The sequence below is a fragment of the Canis lupus genome, chromosome 1 (genome assembly GCF_003254725.2).
Source record: "Canis lupus dingo isolate Sandy chromosome 1, ASM325472v2, whole genome shotgun sequence".
Taxonomy (NCBI): domain Eukaryota; kingdom Metazoa; phylum Chordata; class Mammalia; order Carnivora; family Canidae; genus Canis; species Canis lupus.
The window spans coordinates 107,293,449-107,309,914 of record NC_064243.1 but is presented as its reverse complement, the minus strand read 5'-3'; the positions used below and the strand labels follow the sequence as shown (position 1 = coordinate 107,309,914).

At 47.1% G+C, this 16,466-nt stretch overlaps 2 protein-coding genes and 1 long non-coding RNA gene across 15 annotated transcripts in view; 2 read left to right on the top strand and 1 right to left on the bottom strand.

The window, feature by feature from the left end:
• The window catches only part of TRPM4 (transient receptor potential cation channel subfamily M member 4), a 42,215-nt gene extending 41,767 nt beyond the window's left edge, over positions 1 to 448 (top strand). For all 4 annotated transcript variants that reach the window (XM_025424310.3, XM_025424309.3, XM_049093760.1 and 1 more), the window contains one exon: positions 74 to 448. In XM_025424310.3, coding sequence (XP_025280095.3) covers positions 74 to 78 — 5 coding nt within the window. In that variant the 3' untranslated portion in view covers positions 79 to 448. The remainder of the gene's footprint in view (positions 1 to 73) is intronic.
• The window catches only part of LOC112645164 (orphan sodium- and chloride-dependent neurotransmitter transporter NTT5-like), a 29,279-nt gene continuing 12,946 nt past the window's right edge, over positions 134 to 16,466 (bottom strand). For 4 of the 10 annotated variants that reach the window (XM_049093770.1, XM_049093769.1, XM_049093772.1 and 1 more), the window contains 10 exons: positions 16,282 to 16,439; positions 16,049 to 16,175; positions 15,721 to 15,899; positions 14,059 to 14,169; positions 13,620 to 13,861; positions 8,628 to 8,814; positions 8,051 to 8,252; positions 7,750 to 7,909; positions 6,900 to 7,065; positions 134 to 6,691 (listed from right to left, as the gene is read on the bottom strand). In XM_049093770.1, the coding sequence (XP_048949727.1) occupies positions 6,185 to 6,691; positions 6,900 to 7,065; positions 7,750 to 7,909; positions 8,051 to 8,252; positions 8,628 to 8,814; positions 13,620 to 13,861; positions 14,059 to 14,169; positions 15,721 to 15,899; positions 16,049 to 16,175; positions 16,282 to 16,439 (2,039 nt within the window). In that variant the 3' untranslated portion in view covers positions 134 to 6,184. The remainder of the gene's footprint in view (positions 6,692 to 6,899; positions 7,066 to 7,749; positions 7,910 to 8,050; positions 8,253 to 8,627; positions 8,815 to 13,619; positions 13,862 to 14,058; positions 14,170 to 15,720; positions 15,900 to 16,048; positions 16,176 to 16,281; positions 16,440 to 16,466) is intronic. The other 6 variants (XM_049093781.1, XM_049093791.1, XM_049093775.1 and 3 more) reach the window with 6 other exon arrangements.
• LOC125752489 (uncharacterized) lies at positions 8,791 to 14,170 on the top strand. Its single transcript, XR_007402104.1, has 2 exons — positions 8,791 to 8,899; positions 12,889 to 14,170. It is a non-coding gene; the product is annotated as an uncharacterized LOC125752489 (long non-coding RNA).

Sequence of the window (16,466 nt, the reverse complement as noted above, 5' to 3'; positions counted from 1 at the left end):
CTTTCTGCAGGTCTTCCATTTTTTCTATTCTCTCCATCCCCACCACTTGTTCTCTCTTCTCTCTTCCCCCTAGATTGAGCCCTGCTGGCGGTCTTCACGGAGTATCCCCCATAGGGAGATTTTGCTCCCAAAGTCCTTGCAGGTCCTTGGCCCTTGCACCTCGTGGCCTTGTCTTTCACATGGGCCTCATGCTCATGGAGGACACCTGGGCCGCCGTCAGGACCACCTCAGGGAGTGTCGTCCATGCGAACCACTTGCAGGCCTATCCCCTCCCTTCTGGTAACCAGTCTCCACTCTGGGAGGATCAGCCTCTGGAGCCGGATTTGCCCTTCTGAGGGCCTTGCCACAGCCGTCTGGGTGGGAGAAGGCTGCAGAGTCCCCGGATATAGGGATCACAGATCCCACTTGCAGCTCCCCACACTGGGGAAATAAAGCCATTTGAGAGGAATGGAGTCCAATGCTTGATTCTTGGGGAAATGGTAGATCCAGATCTTTTTGAGATGGGGGCTGGGTATGGGGTCATTGATCCGTTTGTTGCTGTATTTGAGATAATCTCCAGGTCTGTTCCCCACTTCCCGGCCCACGCTGCCTGTCTCACTCAGGCCCAACATCTCTTGTGTGCACTATTTTGATGGTTCTCACTTCAGTGGGACAGAAACCCCAACTGTCTGCACCCCCCCCCCCTAGTTTCTACTTTCCGGTGGAGAAAGAACTCAGTAATAATAAGCAAATTATTTCCTGGAGTGGGGGTGGTTGGGAGCTATGTACATCTGCTTTGGCAAGAGGGGAACAGATGATGCAAATTTGAGTAGATAACTGCAGAAATGTCTTTAAAGAGTCTAATTAGTGGGAAATTGCAGGCCACGCGCACATGGAATTGAGGCAAATATGCATCATTATACATGCAGTTTAACTAAACAACCCATAACAAAGTAAACTGGTAATGACAAGACTGAACTGACAGCAGTTATTAGTTAAATAGCAGGAAAACCACCAACAGCCATCACATCCAAAAATCAAAACCAAAACATCCTTCCTCCAAATTGGAGGAATTCCAACTATCTGCCATTTTGGTTGTGGAGTAGCTTTGAAATACTGCCAAGTGTTGTGTGGCAACCAGATTTCTCTGGAAGATGCTGAATTAATTCTCCCCAAACCAAGTCGTAATATCAATGACAGTGGTAATATTAGTACAATACTGTTTGACATTTTAAAAATTTCTAATTTCTTACTGCTAGTATACAGAAATATTGCTGACTTGTTTATTGACATATTCTATGACTTTGCTAAACTTTCTTAGTTGTAGTTTAATTTTTGCAGTCTTTGGGATTTTCCCTGTATATAGTCATGCTGTTTGTAAGTAGAGGCAATTTTATTTTATTGTTTCCAATTTGTTTTTTTTCTTTTATCATGGTTAAATAAATAATACAAAATTTACCATTTTAATCTGTTTGAAGCATGCAACTCAGTAGCACTTAGTACTTTGACAAAGTTGTGAGCGATTACCACTATCTCAGTCCAGAAATGCTCATCACTCCAAACAGAAACCTTGACCATTAAGAACTCACTGCGCATTCTTCTTTTCCCCTAGCCCTGCCCACCACCATTCTGCTCTCGAACTCTATGGATTTCCCTATTCTGGATATTTCCTATAAATGGAATCATCACACATCTGGTCCCTTGTGTTTTGACTTCTTTCACTTAGCACAATGTTTTCAAGGTTTCTCCATGTTGAAGCAGAGCTTCATTCCTGCCTGCGGCTGAATAATAGAAGTATGCATATATCCCTTTTGTTTTATCCATCCATCTGTTGATGGACGTTTGTGTGGCTTTCCTGTAATTGTGAATAATGCTATGAACGTTCATGTACAAGTTTTTATTTGAACACGATTTTCAGTTCTTTTGGGTTTAGACCTAGAGTGGAATTTGATATTTCTATGATTAACTTTTTGAGGAACTGTCAAACTGATTTTCATAATGGCCGCAACATTTCATATTCCCCTCAGCGATGCAGGAGTTTCCAGTTTCTTTAAATCCACACCAACCCTTGTTACTTTGCATTCTCTTTGGTTATCGATATCCCGGTGGGTGTAAAGTTGTGTGTCTGTGGGTTTGATTTACATTTCCCTAATGACCGAAGACATTGGAGCTGCTTTTCTTGTGCTTGTTGGCCATTTGTATATCTTGGGAAGGAATGCTGTGTTAGCAATGACCTCAACTCAATCACATCTAACTAGGGATGAGTGGGCCTTGAATGAAGACAAAAATGAAGGCCCTGCTGCCCAAGTCATCATCTGAGGACTACCTGGGCTCAAATAGACATCTCAGAGTTTAGAAAAGACAAATGGTTGTCCTGAAGCTTCTAACTATAAAGGAAGTAGATCCAATAAGGATCAGCCTTTATGGCTCTTGTATATCTCACAGGTGGGAAATTTTGCTGCAGCTGATGCGTCATGACTCACATATGTTAGACTCCTTGGTCTGTGTTCTCCAAGTAGGAAAACGCACCTGAATTCAAATGATAAAGCACACAGTGGGGAAAAGGAAGCCGAAGTGACCCTGTTGGGTAGGGGGCCTAGGGCCAACTCAACGGGCCGTTTTGGCTTCTACTATTAAAGGTATAATTGCCGTTTTGCATGTCCATACTGTGACTGTCCCATAAGTGTCAGGGGGTTCTCCTGTCCAGACACTGGGGCATGTCCAGGAGACAGAAACGACAGAATCCCAAAAAGAAAGGGGAAATCACGTTTTAGAGACTTCAGGGCTGCCCCACGCCCCAGGGAGGCCATTTCTCAGTACAACAGCGCCACCTGCTGACACAACCTCCACGAACACACCTTTTAAGAAAAGGCAGCTATTAATTTGCTGTTAAGTTCTTGAAAGAGGAGGCCCCATCCATGGAGGCCTCCTGATTCTCTAGCTTTACATTTTCATTTTGGGCTAAGTCAAGTAGAACTTGACAACCAGCAAGGTTTGAAATGGTTAAATATAAATGATATATTCAAAAGCACATTGACACTGGTACTGTTGGCAGTAACCTCACTGGCAGGAACTACCCCTCCACTCCACCACCTGAAGCAAAGCCACTGGCTCCATAGGGTCCTCAATTTACAAAGGTTCCCATAAGCGCCTGGGCCTCGGTCGCTGCTGGGTGGGCTAAGTTAAAGGCTTGTGGTATCCACTGTGGTGCGGCAGCCACCCAACCCAAAGCCAACCCTGAAAGACAGATCGAAGTTTATAGTTAAGGTATTGGATGGGACTCCGTTTCCCCTACTTTCCATCTGGTATTACTGATTGTCAGAACAGTTCCCTTAAAAATCCATTTGGAATATATTTCTGACTACCTTTCTCATGTCCTGGTCCACACATCTTAGGCACGTGGTTTGGTCATTGAATGTGGGTATCCCAGAGAGGCTTCATCTCTTCCAGGCCTCCTGGATAATGACTGAGGCCAAAGGGGTGAGGGAGTTACAAAAACTCGTTTTGAAAATGAAGGATTCTGGCCCCTGGCCATTCTTGGGTCACTTTTCTTTCTTTCTACTGGACTGCCTGGAGTTTTACACTCCCTTGGGTGGCAGCCTCACCCAAAATGGGCCAACTAGGGAGTTCAAACAAAACTCTGCTTTAGCCACCAGGATTTTCTTGTTGGCCTGAGATGGTCCTAGATCAGGGGTTGCCAAATTATGGCCTGTGGGATATTCTGGCCCTTGAGCTAAGAATTATTTTTACATCTTTAAAGAGCTATAAAGAAAACAACAACAACAACAAAACAACAAAAAACAAATAACAAAGAATATACAATAGAGACCATATGTCCTGCAAAGCCAAAAATATTTACTATCTGGTCCCTTAAAGGAAAAGTTTGTGACTCCTGTCTAAGCTGCAATACTTGCTGATACCACCCATGTGGCTTAACTAAGCCAATGTGATGGCCAACCAGATCAAAGCTAACAACAAAACCCCTCACCATGCTGCAAGACCTCATTGCAGGGGGGCCAGAGTCTTCCACTCCACATTCACCAAGACCACCAACCTCCCTACACATAGGTCACATCAAATGTCCTTGCTTCTGCCCCCACCCCATAAGGTTGTGAAAGCAACTTAGATCGGGGAACATAGGACATGCCAGGATCCTGACCTCAGGGGTCAAGAAATGGATACCTTGGTACGGAAATGAAAAAGCAAAGGATCCCAGACTAGGAACCAGAAGACCTCAATTCTGTTTCCACCTTGGTCCCTGAGTGGTTATTTGTTCTCAGAGCAGTTCTGTCTCTCCTCAGGGCCTCCTGCAGTATCCACTCCCTGGAAGGAGAGGTGGGCGAAGGAGCCCAGGAAAGGGTCTGTCTGTTGCCTTGCCTAAGTGTTAACAAAAACATGGGGCTTCTTATGGCTCCTGAGACAGGGTCCTCCCTGCCAGGACCCCCACCCCCCAACCTCACACACACACAAAATTACCTTGGAGCTAGAGCCCTATGTGATTTAAGATGTATTATCTCCACTGGTTTTTATCTGACCCCACCAGACTCTTGGCATACCCAGTTTGTAGTGGCCCATCCTGACTCTGTGAGGGGGAAGAGACACAGAAGTGAGGGTGAGGATGGGAGGGGGGACCAGGCCTTCTCCCTGCAGCTCGTTTCCTGAGCCATGTCATCCCAGACCCAGGGTCCCTGGAGAGCAAGGTGGAGGCAGGAAGCCAGGAGGTGGGAAAGCCCTGTGAGTTTCCACCTCTGCCCTTTTTAGGGCTCTCCAGATTGGGTTGTAGAAACCATTACACTGGGGATGCAGGATGAAAAAATTAGAATTTCTACTTATATTTACTTTTTTAACTGAAATAAGCAAAACAAATTAAGCTTTCCCAATATTAAATCTATAGAACGACATTAGTTCACAAGTAGATTTTCTACATATGTTGGGAATATTTTCTCAAAGAATTGTCACTGATAAGGGAGTGTGATAAGGAATGCTTAGAGACCTCTGAGGTAAATAAAAGGTATGAATGGGCAGGCAGAGATATTTGAGAGGTGATTTGGAAACAGAGTGGGGTGGTGATGGGAACTGCCAGCATTGAACCTCATGGTCCTGATCTTTGGAGATGGGGAGTTGCCCAGAAAGCCACTAAGAAGTGTGGCATTTAGAAGGTGCCTCCACCTCCTGAGTTGCCTTAACTCCATTTGATGTTTGAAGAGGCAGGGTGGTGTTACCTATTCACACAGACAGTGCTAAGTTCTCTAAGACTCCTTGGTCCTGACCCCATAGAAACCAAGTAACCTACTCCCAATGCCCAAGTGGGTGATCAACTCTACGCCAAGAAAGAATTAAGCATGATGGCTAGAGAGGACCTACCTGCCAGGTGCTGTCCGAGGCACACTCCCCTCTTGGAGTAGTGAGATAATTATGAGACATTTAGTTTGGTCACCAAACCAAGTTAGATTTAAGGGTTAACACACTTTCTAGATTGAGTAATACTTATTGCTGCAAAGTTCCCCAATGGCTTGGCTTAACTTCAGAACAAAGAGGAATGTAGAAGCTCCGTATCTGTATCCCAAAGGGAGAAGGAGGTTGGAGTCAACAGATTGGACACTCAGTTCACCAGAGGTTGGTGATTTGGAGGTTATGTGTGTAGACAGAGGCGGATGGAAAGAATGCTGTGTCCACAGCCTGTACATGGGGTCTAAGTGGATCGATTTATTGACTCAGCATTATTATCCCAGCCCATTCTGAGAGGTTAACCCTGAAGAAGTCAGCCATCCCAGTGATCCAGTTTGGTGGTGGAGTTTGGGGTCTGGAGTGAACACTGTGTATCTCCATGATAACTGGGAAGGCTGGGTCCTAGAAATTGCTATGAAGCTCGTTCCCATGATACCAATATGGTACTCCCTCCTCACAAGGAGAAAGGAGGCACTAGGTCCGGCCCTGTAAATGGCTAAGTGGATTTCTTCATCTGAATTCTCCAATCTCAGAGCAGAGTGTTCCACTCAGCAGAATTGGTACTATTCCAGGAGATAAAGAGCTCCTGAGTTGTCCATTTCCTTCCAAAGCCAAATGAGTGGTAGCTAGGCAGAATTTCCACGTGCCCGCCCCTCCTATCCAGCTGAACCAATTATTTCTGTAGCAAAATGGACACTAATGCCACCAGTTATTAGAGAGGTTTGGTGCCTTGGAAAAAAATGGGTAGTTTCACCAGTTACTGAACAGAGTTCTCATCCTGCTTCTCTTCTTTGGTCTCTGTGTGCAGCTCACTGTTGTCTACGGCTACCGAGGCGGGGCTCACCTGTCTTGAAATTGGCAGGCTGACACTCCTCCTGGAGAATGACGATGTCAGGGATGTAATGACAGGCAGGCTTAACCAGGAAGAGCTCTGACTGCTCCTACTCAGAGGCAGGCTGCACTGCCACGGGGGGAGGTTCAGGTTCAGCCCCCTACCCAGGAGCAGGCTGAGCTGCTTGGATGAGCTCTCACTGTTTTTCTCCTGGGACTTCCCCAGGTGGTGCTTAGGCCACTGTAAGGGCTTGGGAGGCACCGAAGGCATCTTCTTGGGCTGTAGTTTTTCAAGGGGATCAGAAGCAATGTGGTCCTGGAGGTACCACCAGTGGTAAAGTGGGTGGACTGGGATCGGCAGCAAGGTGAGGATGCTGAGGAAGGTGACCCAGCCCAGGGTGCTCTGCAGGTAGGGCTGTTTTACCTCCTGGCTCTGGAGGCAGAGAAAGGAGCAGGGTGGGAGGAAGAGGTGGCAGGTGAGGTGCTTTCAATCTGTGGGATGCAGGGGATTAGGTTCCCCAGGGACTGGGAAGCTGGCTAAAGGGTCTCTGGGGGCAGAGGGAGCCCAGACCTAGGGTCCTGTGGAATGGGAGATCAGACGAGGGTTGACCAGAGTGGGAGGCCAGGTAGGGGAATCTCACCATACTGCTGTTCCAGGCAATGTAGTAAGGGGGCACCATCTGGTAGAGCTGCATGAAGTAGATGGTGGTCAGGGCCAGCAGCCCGGGCAGGGTCACATAGCACCACAGGACAATGAAGAAGGACCACAGCAGGCGGCCCAGATCACTGAATATTTCTTCCCTGACCCTGAGGTGGGGGCAATGGGCATAGATGTCTGGAAGGAGCCCTCCTCTGGCCACCAGGGTCTGAAGGTGCACCTCTTGGGAGGGTGCGCCTGCCAGACCTCTGGTTCTCTCACCAGTTCTCAACTCTTAGTGGCTACCAAGTCCTTCTGGGCCTTCCCTGAGGCTGGGCCCTGCATCTATTCTTCTCATGGGAGCCTCCTGATCCAGGGGGAGTGCAGTGCTCCAGTCCTCTGCCTTCGGACTATCCCATGGGGCCCATGGTAGGGGAACACGAGTCTCCTGATTTCTTTTTTTTTTTTTTTTTAAGATTTTATTTATTTATTCATGAGAGACACAGAGAGAGAGAGAGGCAGAGACGCAGGCAGAGGAGAAGCAGGCAGAGGAGAAGCAGGCTCCATGCAGGGAGCCCGATGCGGGACTCGATCCTGGGTCTCCAGGATCACACCCCAGGCTGCAGGCGGCGCCAAACCGCTGCGCCACCGGGGCTGCCCGAGTCTCCTGATTTCTGACTATTCTTTCTGTCAGGACCCACCTGGTTGCCCTCAGATCACTCCCTCCTGCACACCCATGCTATAAGCTAGACCCCCTGCTGCGGGAGGGACAGAGGGAGCAGATCATGTGCCCCCTCTCCTCGGAGACCTGGAATGGGTCTCTGGCTGGGCAGACCCCGGGGCTTGGACATCACCTCCTAGCTCCGTAGATGCAGGCCAGGGCCACATTCTGGAAGGTCACAATGATGACGAGGGTCAGCGGGATCAGGTAGTCATCAAACAAGGACATTATGTAGCTGCCAGCGTGACTGGTGAAGACGAGGCTGCCCAGAAAACCTCCCAAGCAGATGAGCACTGTGGCAAAGGCAGGTTTGGCCACACTGAGGCCTACATGTAGGGCTGGGCCAGGGGTCAAAGTGAGCCCTGGAGACTGGGGTGGTCTAGGGAGAAGGAGCAGTAGGGCAGGGTTTCTGCTGGGGTGAGCATCCACAGTACCTGAGAGCAGCTTAGGATACCTCCTGAAGGTAGAGATGGAGTTCTGGAGGGGAGAGACAATGCCTTCCAAGATCTGTATCGAGGTGCTCAGCCCCATGATGACCAGGGCCAAGAAGAAGAGGATGGCCCAGAAAGAGGCACCAGGGAACAACGAGATGACTTGGGAGAAGGCTACGAATGCCAGGCCAGGGCCCTCCATGAACTGTGGGTGAGAAGGGCTCTCAGGCAGTAGTGGGTCTGGATGAGGGCAATGGAGCAGTGATCGATTAGTAATGTCTTTGTCAGACAGAGGAAAGAGGCACAGAATGGTGGGCTGGGTGGAGGGCAGAATGCTTTTTGCCCTACTTGGTTTCTGGAACTGTGTGAGCTTCAACTCTTGGAGCCTCCTCTAACAAACTGGGATCCTGGGGTTGATGCGAGAATTAAAGTCAAGTGACAACTTAGCAAAGACCCTGGTATATGCACAGTGGTGGTGGTGATGTGACTGTAACTGTTGCCTGCCTCAGATGATGTGTGGGGTGCCTCCCAGTGTCCTCTGGGGCCTTTGGGATGCACTCTCCTGCCCCCACAAACACACCTTTTCCTTCTGCATCTTGATGCTGCAGGATGGAGAGAAGTGGATGACCTGGTATTGGAGGTATTGAGGGAGTTTGCTGATCCAGTCCAAGTAGTCCAGGGTGGTGAGGTATAGCATGTCTTCTGGAGGCTTGGCATCCTGAGGCAGCATACCCCTTTTTATCAGATTCTTCAGCTTCAGGATGCTTCTGAATGGGAATCAGAGGCAAGGAGAGGTGGTGACCTGGCTGGCCCCTCTGCCATCTGCGAACCAGAGCAGCCGGGGACTGGAAGGTGAGTGGGCTGAGATGAGTGCAGTGGAGTCGGGGTGGGGGTGGTGGTGACTGGATGGGGCCTGGAAGCTAATCACATGAACTTGGGGTGAGTTGCCCTGGGAATTCCACCTAAGGGGCAGAAGACTCTATATTTGTAGTAGCTAGGATTCCTCAGTTTAGGGGTTGAACTCTCCCCCGCACCCCACCCCTGCAAAATTCATATGTTCAGGTCCTTAATCCCCCGCTACCTCAGAATGTGAGCCCTATTTTGAAATAGGGTTGTTACAGAGGTAATTAAAGATGAGGTCATATTGGAACAGGGTGGCCTCTGATCCAATGACTGGTGTCCATATAAAAAGGGGAAATTTGGACACACACATACACACACACACTCACACACATAGGGAGAACCCCATGTGAGGCTGAAGGCAGACACCGACAAGCCAGGGAACACCAAAAATTGCCAGCAAATCACCAGAAGAGGCATGAGACAGATTTTCCCCCTTCATCCTCAGAAAGAATCAACCCTGCCAAAACATTGATCTCAGACTTCTGCCTCAGACTGTGAGAGGATAGATTTTTGCTTTGGCCATGCAGTCTGTTGGACTTTGTGATGGCAGCCCTGAAGAACTAATGCACTCAGAATCGTCTTTTTGTTTGTTTGTTTGTTTTTTTATTTTTATTTTTTAAAGATTTTATTTATTTATTCATGAGAGAGAGAGAGAGGCAGAGACACAGGCAGAGGGAGAAGCAGGCTCCATGCAGGGAGGCTGATGTGGGACTAGATCCTGGGGCTCCAGGATCAGGCCCTGGGCTGAAGGTAGCGCTAAGCCGCCGAGCCACCTGGGCTGCCCCTGTCTCTCTTTTTGGATCTCAGATTTGAACTGCTGTGATAATCAAACCCGTTCACGATACAGCCTCCTCAACCAGTAGAGCAAAGTCTGTTTAAACTTTTCCCTCCTTCAAGTCTAAATTTCACTCTTTCCTTCACACCTACAGTTACTCACTTTCATGTGCTTGACTAATAACATTAAATACAGGTATTTCTTTGTAATAAAAGAGAAATATATGTTTTGTGTGTTGTCACTTGCATGTCACTGTGTTATGATTTTTTATTTCTTACTTTTCTTCCCTCGTTTTTTTGGCAATGAATCTACATTGCTGAATGTATGTCTAGTTTGTTGTTCCTGACTGCTGCCCCCTGATGCATTAGCAACCCACATTTTATACTCTATTTCCCAAATAATAACCCCACTACCTGTGATTACAAACATTGCCAAAATAACCATCCATTAGCAGGGCTTGTATGAGGATTTCTCTAGGATACACACTTGGGAATAGGGATCACTGGGCCATAAATGCTGTACTTGTTTAATTTAAGGAAATGCTAACAGATCCTCAGGTGTCTTCTGTTTTCCTGATTAGAAATCTTCTCTGATAATCCATACCTCCACATGTCCTTACCTAAAGAGAGAGTAACCTATAGCTTTGCTACTCTAGGTGGAAGCTTCATGGAGGGGCAACATCACTTGGGAACTTGTTAGAAGTGCAGAATCTTGGGTGCATCTCAGATTTACTGATTAAGCTAATGCCGATTCATAATGCCCACTGCAGTTTGAGAAGCTCTATATAATGGAGGGCAAGGGGCTCATGTGGCAGTTCTTTTAGGGCCACCACTAATATGATACCCAGTAGACACATATGGCCGTGTCATCTAAAATTAATTAACACAATATAAAATGAAAAATTAAGTTCCTTGGTCACATTTGCCATATTTGGCCACATTTACCACATCTCAAGTACTTAATAGCTACTTGTGGCTGGTGTCTATGATAGTGGATAGTGCAGGTATAGAATGTTTCTGGCATCACAAAGAGTTCTACTGGACAGCTCTGCTCTAGAAGATAATGGTTCTCACTGGAATCAACCAAGAACCTTTTAAAAAACAAACTCAAGGGCATCTGGGTGGCTCAGGGGTTGAGCATCTACCTTTGGCTCAGGTCATGATCCTGGGGTCCTGGGATCAAGTCTTGTATCAGGTTCCCCGCAGGGAGCCTGCTTCTCCCTCTGCCTATGTCTGCCTTTCTGTGTCTTTCATGAATAAATAACATCTTAAAAAATAAAAATTTAAAAACTCAGTTTTTATTATGCTATAACTTAGAGACAATAAAGGCACAGATATTAAATGTACACTTCAGTGAGTATTAACAAATAACTCAAGATATGGAGTATTTCCATCACTCCACAGAATTACTTTGGGCCCCTATCCAGTGCACTCTCTCCATTCCAGAGGCAACTAGGGATTTCCATCATGACACATTTATTTAGCCTATTCTCAGATTTCATATAGATTCATATAGTGTGTATAGTCTTTTAGGTCTGGCTTGTTACATTCAATATAGTGTCTGAAGTTCATGTTGGTGCACATATCAATAGTACATTTTTATTGGTAAATAATATTCCATTGGTTGTATGAATACAACAACACATGGAGATTTGTTATCTGTTCACCTCCTGACAGACATTTGGGTTACTTGGAGTTTTGGCCATTATAAATAAAGCCCAAGGGCAAGGTTTCCTGCTCCAGTTCTCTCTCCTCTTCTGCAACTCCAATTATACATCTATTAGTCCTCTAGGTCACTGAGGTCTTCTCCAGTCTTTCTCATTCCTTTTTTTTTTTTTCTATGCTTCACTTTGTAGAACTTTTATTTACCTGTTCTCAAATTAACTGATCCTTTATTCTTCTGGTTCCAATCTAAACTAAGTACATACAGTGAAACTTTGTTTTCATCTATTTTTTGAGTTCTTGAATTTCCATGTGGTCCTTTTTTAGGTTTTCCATATCTTCCCTAAAATATCTCCATGGATTCTATTTTATTCATCTTTCCTCATAAATCCCTTAACATATTTGTAATTTTTATTTTTATTTATTTATGATAGTCATACAGAGAGAGAGAGAGAGGCAGAGACATAGGCAGAGGGAGAAGCAGGCTCCATGCACTGGGAGCCTGACGTGGGATTCGATCCCGGGTCTCCAGGATGGCACCCTGGGCCAAAGGCAGGCGCCAAACCGCTGCGCCACCCAGGGATCCCCCCTTAACATATTTGTAATGGTTATTTTAACATTCTTGTCTGCTAATTCTGATGTCTGGATGACCTTTGGGTCTTCTTTTTTCTCTTGGCTATGGATTATATTTTCCTGGGTTTGGAATGTCGTGAGGGTTTTTAATTCCATGTTGGATGTCACATAGAGAACAACAAAGGAGAAAGGCATGTTATTTGTTTTATTTTGTGTAGTCTCAATAAATTTTAGCCTTTATTCCAACAGGCAGCTAGAGCAAGGGCTATCTATTTGGAGTTTTCAAAGCACTGAGGAGCTCTGGGGTGGATGGTAATTTTAATTAGTTGACTCTTTTCTCTGCCTTCAAATGGGATTAAAGAGGGCTCACTTTGCCTTTGAACCATGTCCCCAACTTTCTGCACAACACCCTCACCCCGGGCGAGGACTGATTTCTTTGATGTTGTCATTATTTAGGTTGAAGTGGCTGTAGATGTTTTTGGTTTATCTTTGTATTCAGCTCCAGTGGAGCCACACATCTGAGCACAATGACCATGCATAGCTCCTCTGCTAGCTCTTTGTTGCAGTTTCTGCCGCTTCTCCAAAACAATTCCTGGGAATAGAGAGGAAAGCTGTTGTGTTGAGCAGTTTATTTAGTTGTTGGGGCTTGTTGTGATTCCCACACCTATTGGCAGCCCATTCTGTTATTAAATGCTTGCATAGTTTCTTCTTATCTGTGCAAAGTCCTCCATCCATGACAGGCCTGTACCTCCAGCCACATGTACCTGGGTCAGGCGCTTACCCCCAGGTGTAAAGGCATTCATGGCTCTTTGCTCACATATGATGAAGTCATCACTCTCCAGGATTTAGTTCATTAGGGCTCCTCTGTGTCCACTGCTCTTCAGTAATGTTACAGGAAAATATTATTTTTATTTTTTCCATTCTTAAAGTTGCTGCTATCAAGGAAGCATGCACTTTTGCGGCCTTCAACATCTCAACTGGAAGAAAAAGTCCATCTTGAAGATTAAAAAAAAAAAAAAAACCCAATGCCTGAATGCACCCCAGATCAACTAAATCAGAACTTCTGGAAGTGAGATTCAAGTGTCTAAGTGTTTTCTAAGGCTCCCCAAATGATTCCAACATGCAGCCTACACCAGTAACCATCAACTGTGGCTCAGAATGCTGTAACGACCTCCTTTGTGAGTTCAATAATTGATTTTGAAATCTTTTTTACACCATTTGCAATTGATGGAAACCTTTGGTATTGTCTCTGGGACTACTTTCTTTTTTTTTTCTTTTTAATTTTTATTTATTTATGATAGTTACAGAGAGAGAGAGAGGCAGAGACACAGGCAGAGGGAGAAGCAGGCTCCATGCACCGGGAGCCCGACGTGGGATTCGATCCCGGGTCTCCAGGATCGCGCCCTGGGCCAAAGGCAGGCGCCAAACCGCTGCGCCACCCAGGGATCCCTGGGACTACTTTCTTATCTATAAAGTGATGGATATAAGTTTATAATTTGGCAGTTTTCTCTGAGAATGTGATATTACTACAACTATTATTATTGTTGTTGTTCTTATCATTATTATCTTTGGAGAGGTTTGAAGGCCCATAAAGCTGGGGGATTGCTAAGATCCAGGGAAGGAGACCTCTTGCTGGGCCTGCAAGGCTGTGATTACTTACTTCTCAACACAGCTGTGGCCACTGGTGCTGGTCCAGAACCCCAGCACTATAAAGATGATGGATGTGGCCAGCAGTGAAGTCACCAGGTTGACCAGGGCCACCAAGGAGGCCACCTGGATATAGTTGTCTTCTCCAACCTTGTAGGAGGAGAAGCTGATGGTGATGCCCATGCCCAGGCCCAAGGAATAGAGTACATGGCCTCCTGCCTGACGCCACAGGTCCAGTGAGGCCCAAGATGAGAACTGTGAATGGAGATGAGAGAGACATTTGAGGGTCAGTTTGAGAGTGGACCCACTGGTTAGCTGGAAGAGGGTGAGCTGGGGTGGATAGCAGAGGGTGAGGGGCAGGCTGGATGCAGAAAGAAAGTTGTCTGTGAAGGAGAGTCAGAGAAGCCCTGTGGAGTTGGGGGAGGGAGAAGTTTTGGAGTCCCCAGCCTCACCTCTGTGGTCACCATATGTCTGAGGCTGGCAGTTGCACCCTCCAAGAAGAGACCTCGGATGAGGAAGCAGAAGAGGAGGATGTAGGGGAGGAATACCGTGAAAATCAGCATCTGGCCAGGTGAGTCAGGATAGAAACCAGGAGTCAGGAGAAGTTCAGAGGAAGGGGAGGCAGATGCAAGCATTAACAGGGAACAAAGTTCAGCAGGAGTAGAGAGATGGGGATGAGCCAGGTGAAGGTGGCCTGGGTGGAATATGAGGGAGTTGTAGGAGGATTATTCTAGGTAGACAACAGTGTTGTTTGGAGCAGGGCGGTGGCGGGGCGGGGGTGGGGGGCTGAATCCACCAATAAGCTGCTCAGGGGTGAGGGGTGAGATCACAAGTAAACATTTTTTTTTAAAGATTTTATTTATTCATGAGAGAGAGCGAGAGCAAGAGAGGGAGAGAGAAAGAGAGACAGAGAGAGAGGCAGAGGGAGAAACAGGCTCTATGCAGGGAGCCTGACGTGGGACTCGATCCCGGATCTCCAGGATCACACCCTGGGCTGAAGGCAGCACTAAACCACTGAGCCACCCGGGCTGCCCAAGATGGTTTTTAAATGGTAGGGCTGTTGGACATTATTAACTCATAAGCCTGGGTTTTTATGGTCCATGCATGAGTTAAGGCTGCAGGTCATAGGCAAAGGGTGAGGAAAAGCAATGAAAAGACTTTGGGAGGAAATAACATGGTCAATAGGAATTTTAAAGTATTTTTGGTTCTTTTTGCTCTGGGGTAGGAGGGTACGCCCCCTCTCTGTGTGCCCCTACTAAGTCTTTAATAAAATCTGCTTTTGAGGCACCTGGGTGGCTCAGTGGTTGAGCATCTGCCTTTGGCTCAGGGTGTGATCCCAGGTCCTGGGACCGAGTCTCACATCAGTCTCCCCGTGGGGAGCCTGCTTCTCCCTCTGCCTGTGTCTCTGCCTCTCTCTGTGTGTCTTTCATGAATAAATAAATATTTTTAAAAATCTGCTTTTGTGTGAGTGGTTTATCTTGCAGGCTGTGGAGAGACAGTGAGGTGAGCCTCCAGGGATGCATGGATATATGCAGGGGCCAGAAGTCGCAGGTAAAGTTAACCAAAATGACCTGATACATATCCTGAAATAAATTGTCCATGTAAGGAGAATATGATCCAGGTGCCAGGGACACGGACTGGAAGTATGGATTGGAATAAAATAAATGGGAAACTCTAGAGAGGAGCCAGTGCCAATCAGCTCTTTTAGGGATTAACAGACACTGTCAACATGCAGGCAGGTGCAGAACGCAAGGCTGGGGTTGGTGGAGATAAGCTATGGTCTGCTCTAAAATGTCATCACTGCTGTGACTTGGGGGTGCGAGATGGTGAAGAGGGAGTCAGGTCAGTACAAGGCCCTTGTTCCTTCAATGAATGAGAGAGGAGCGGCTCTTTGTGAGAGGAGTGGTTGATGCCAACGTCACCTGGGGAGATTATAGCATTCTCCTCAGGACACCGGGATGGTGGAGCCTGTCCTCTAGGAGTATAGGAGGGTCATGAGGATTAGAGAAGAGTGGTCAACAAGAAGGAGTTAGATGTGTCTGGGTGGGAAGCCTGAGAATATTTGGATTCATGAACATGAAGGGGTAGTGGGGCTGGTGGTCAGGTTGGCTTACCGGCATTGGAGTCTTTAGCCCTGTGATCATGATTAAGAAAAGGAGGCACCAGGCTGCGAAGATGCCCAGGGTGAGGTGCACGACCAGGGACTCTACCCCTTCCTCAATGTGGCCCGAGGCACTCAGTGTGGTGTGGTACCAGAAGTACTGGTGGGACACAGTCTGAAGGCAAGAGAGGTCTGGGGGAACGCAGGCGTTTAGGAACCACCTCACTTGGTGTCTGCCTCTGCTCTTTGCTTCCTCCCCTTGGGCTCTCACTCCCTGTCTCTTGCTCCTTGGTGCCCTTGCCTCCCTTGGCCATGCTGGCCTTCTCTCTCCCTCTCCTCACCAGTAACATTGATGGTCTTCACCAGTGGGCACTGGTTCCAGGGCAAGGAATTATCAAAGGAGTTGCCCAGGTAGGAAATGCTCCAGGTGATGATGATGCTGTTATACAAGCTTATCAAGATGCACACCTAGGGGTGGACAGAGTGGGCCTGAGGGGCAGGATGGACAGAGATGGGGGATCTGGACACTGCAAGGGGTGAGTTGGGATGCCTCTTGGCTGGGCCCCTCATTCACCAATATGCTAGCGTATCCTATGCCGCCCAGCCAGGGGACGAGCTGCTTCCAGACCCGGATGTTGTCCATACGCAGCCAATGCCCCATGATCATCTCCATGTACAAGAGGGGGATCCCGAACAAGAGGAGCATGAAGAAGTACATCAGGATAAAGTTGCCTGAAGAAGGGAGCCAGGAGCTGTGCT